At 50.1% G+C, this 2,003-nt stretch overlaps 2 protein-coding genes across 2 annotated transcripts; both read left to right on the top strand.

Annotated features, from left to right (window-relative positions):
• Positions 1 to 56: 56 nt before the first annotated feature.
• H257_19450 (hypothetical protein) lies at positions 57 to 382 on the top strand (the record flags this gene model as incomplete). The annotated part of the gene is made up of 2 exons (XM_009848593.1): positions 57 to 209; positions 263 to 382. The coding sequence occupies 2 exons, from the start codon at positions 57 to 59 to the stop codon at positions 380 to 382; spliced, it is 273 nt and encodes a 90-aa protein (XP_009846895.1).
• A 316-nt stretch (positions 383 to 698) lies between these two features.
• Positions 699 to 1,452, top strand: H257_19449 (hypothetical protein; the record flags this gene model as incomplete). Its single annotated transcript, XM_009848592.1, has 3 exons — positions 699 to 749; positions 810 to 853; positions 894 to 1,452. 3 exons carry the CDS (start codon positions 699 to 701, stop codon positions 1,450 to 1,452), a joined length of 654 nt encoding a protein of 217 aa, XP_009846894.1.
• Between the last annotated feature and the right edge of the window lie 551 nt (positions 1,453 to 2,003).

The following is a 2,003-nucleotide window of genomic DNA, read 5'->3' as shown; positions in this document are numbered from 1 at the left end:
AGGGGTCGCAGTACTATCAGTCTGCCAAGGACAAGGCGGCTGATGCGCGTGAGAAGATGAAGGAGAAGGGCGAGCAAGCGCAGGACAAGGGGTCGGAGTATTATCAGTCTGCGAAGGAGAAAGCAACTGATGCTCGTGACACGATGAAAGACAAGCTCCATCAGGCGAAAGAAACTTTAAAGGAAAAGGCTGCGGACGTTCAAGAATCGGTAAGACTGTTGTAAGACGTACTGTACATTCGTTATAGCTAACCAACTTGTAGCTCAAGGAGTCTGGGGACGCTGCTAAGGAAACGGGCAAGGAATATCGCGAGGACGATCGCACCCAGTCAACCCAAGTCTCGAAGGACAAGGAGACAGCTCAGCGTGGAAGCTATGCTTAAGCTGCACATCTAATGCATTTTCATTTCATTACCACGTACACATCTCTGGCGCATCAATAGAAAACGCAGTAACACATATGTGATGGTTAAGGATTCCGTTGTGTGTCTACAACATAGAACGTTCATTTGTGAATCTGTAAATCTCACACACTTGAGCTGCCATCTCGGCGGTATATATTGTCCAACAAGTCACGACCGTTAGAGAGAATCTGCGACGTGGAAAGTTTTGCAACGACACGATCGTTGCTGACTATCGTATGAGTACGACGGTTAGAGCGCGAGGCTCAAAGTTGTTTTGCTCATTGATCAAAACACGATGGCGCACCAAGGCGACGACAAGAGCACGATGGAGAAGATGAAGGAGAAGGTCTGTGCGATATGGAATGAATAGACACATCTATCGATCCAGTTGACACAATGTGTGTAGGTAAAGAGTGCCTTCGGCCAAGACGATAAGGAGTCGTCGTCCCCGTATGCAACCAAGACCCAAAGCCAAAGCCAATCTGCTCAGTCGGGGCAATATGGACAAACGAGCCAAAGTGGCGCGACAGGTCAACAAGGGCAATCGAGCCAATATGGGCAATCAGGCGTACATGGCCATTCGGGGCAGTACGGACAATCGAGCCAACATGGGCAATCTGGCCAGTCGGGGCAGTATGGGCAATCGACTGGTGGCCAACATGGGCAATCTGGCCAGTCGGGGCAGTATGGGCAATCTATCAGTGGACAGTATGGACAATCTGGTATGTCGGGCCATTCTGGCATGTCAGGCCAACACGGCCAATCTGGCATGTCGGGGCAGTATGGGCAATCTACCGGTGGCCAGCATGGACAATCTGGGCAGTCGGGGCAGTATGGGCAATCTAGTGGTGGCCATTATGGCCAATCCAGCCAACATGGACAAGCGGGGCAATCGGGTTCGTCGGGCAAAGCTGGCCATTCGCAGCAATCTGCGTACACTGGCCAAAGCGGCCACTCGGGGCAAACAGGCCGCGGGCAACCCTAAGCACAGCGAGGGTGTACCCCCGAGTGGAAGCTGTCGGGGTAGCATCGCTGACGTATACGGCTGATTCATATTCCATTTCATGTTGACACTTCTTGTCATTCACGCCGAAAGTGGATTCATTCGATACATTGCCCCATGAGTGTACTGGGTACTGATGGTGTCACATGATATAAAAGGCTTGTGGCTTCATCGTAAAACAGAGGTGTTTAAGATGAAGCTGGTGACATCTGTCTTTTCTTTCGCCACGGAATGATAACCTTGGTAATTGAACTGTATACAGCACGTGCATTGTCCAACAAGTGACGACGGTTGGAGAGAGGCAGCCCCTTCGACTATTTGGTGTGGCTCATTTATAAAAGCACAATGGAGCATCAAAGCGACAAGAACACGAAGGGGAAACTGAAGGTATGCACAATCTACCATTTCGAATCACAGACATTTTAGGAGAAAGGAAAGCAAGACAAGTTGTCGCGAGAATTTCAAGCTGCGATGGAACGAGCTTCGGATACTCAGGGCAAAGCTTCGGATGCGCAGGACAAAGCCTTGGACAATCAAAAGGTTGGAGTACCTGTAGTCCGATATGCGGTGAGGTCATAATGTCGTCCACAATTACTA

Source organism: Aphanomyces astaci (assembly GCF_000520075.1).
Source record: "Aphanomyces astaci strain APO3 unplaced genomic scaffold supercont1.615, whole genome shotgun sequence".
In the NCBI taxonomy this organism is placed as follows: Eukaryota; Oomycota; class Saprolegniomycetes; order Saprolegniales; family Verrucalvaceae; genus Aphanomyces; species Aphanomyces astaci.
The sequence above is the reverse complement of the archived record's forward strand: the minus strand, read 5'-3'. Positions and strand labels throughout refer to the sequence as shown.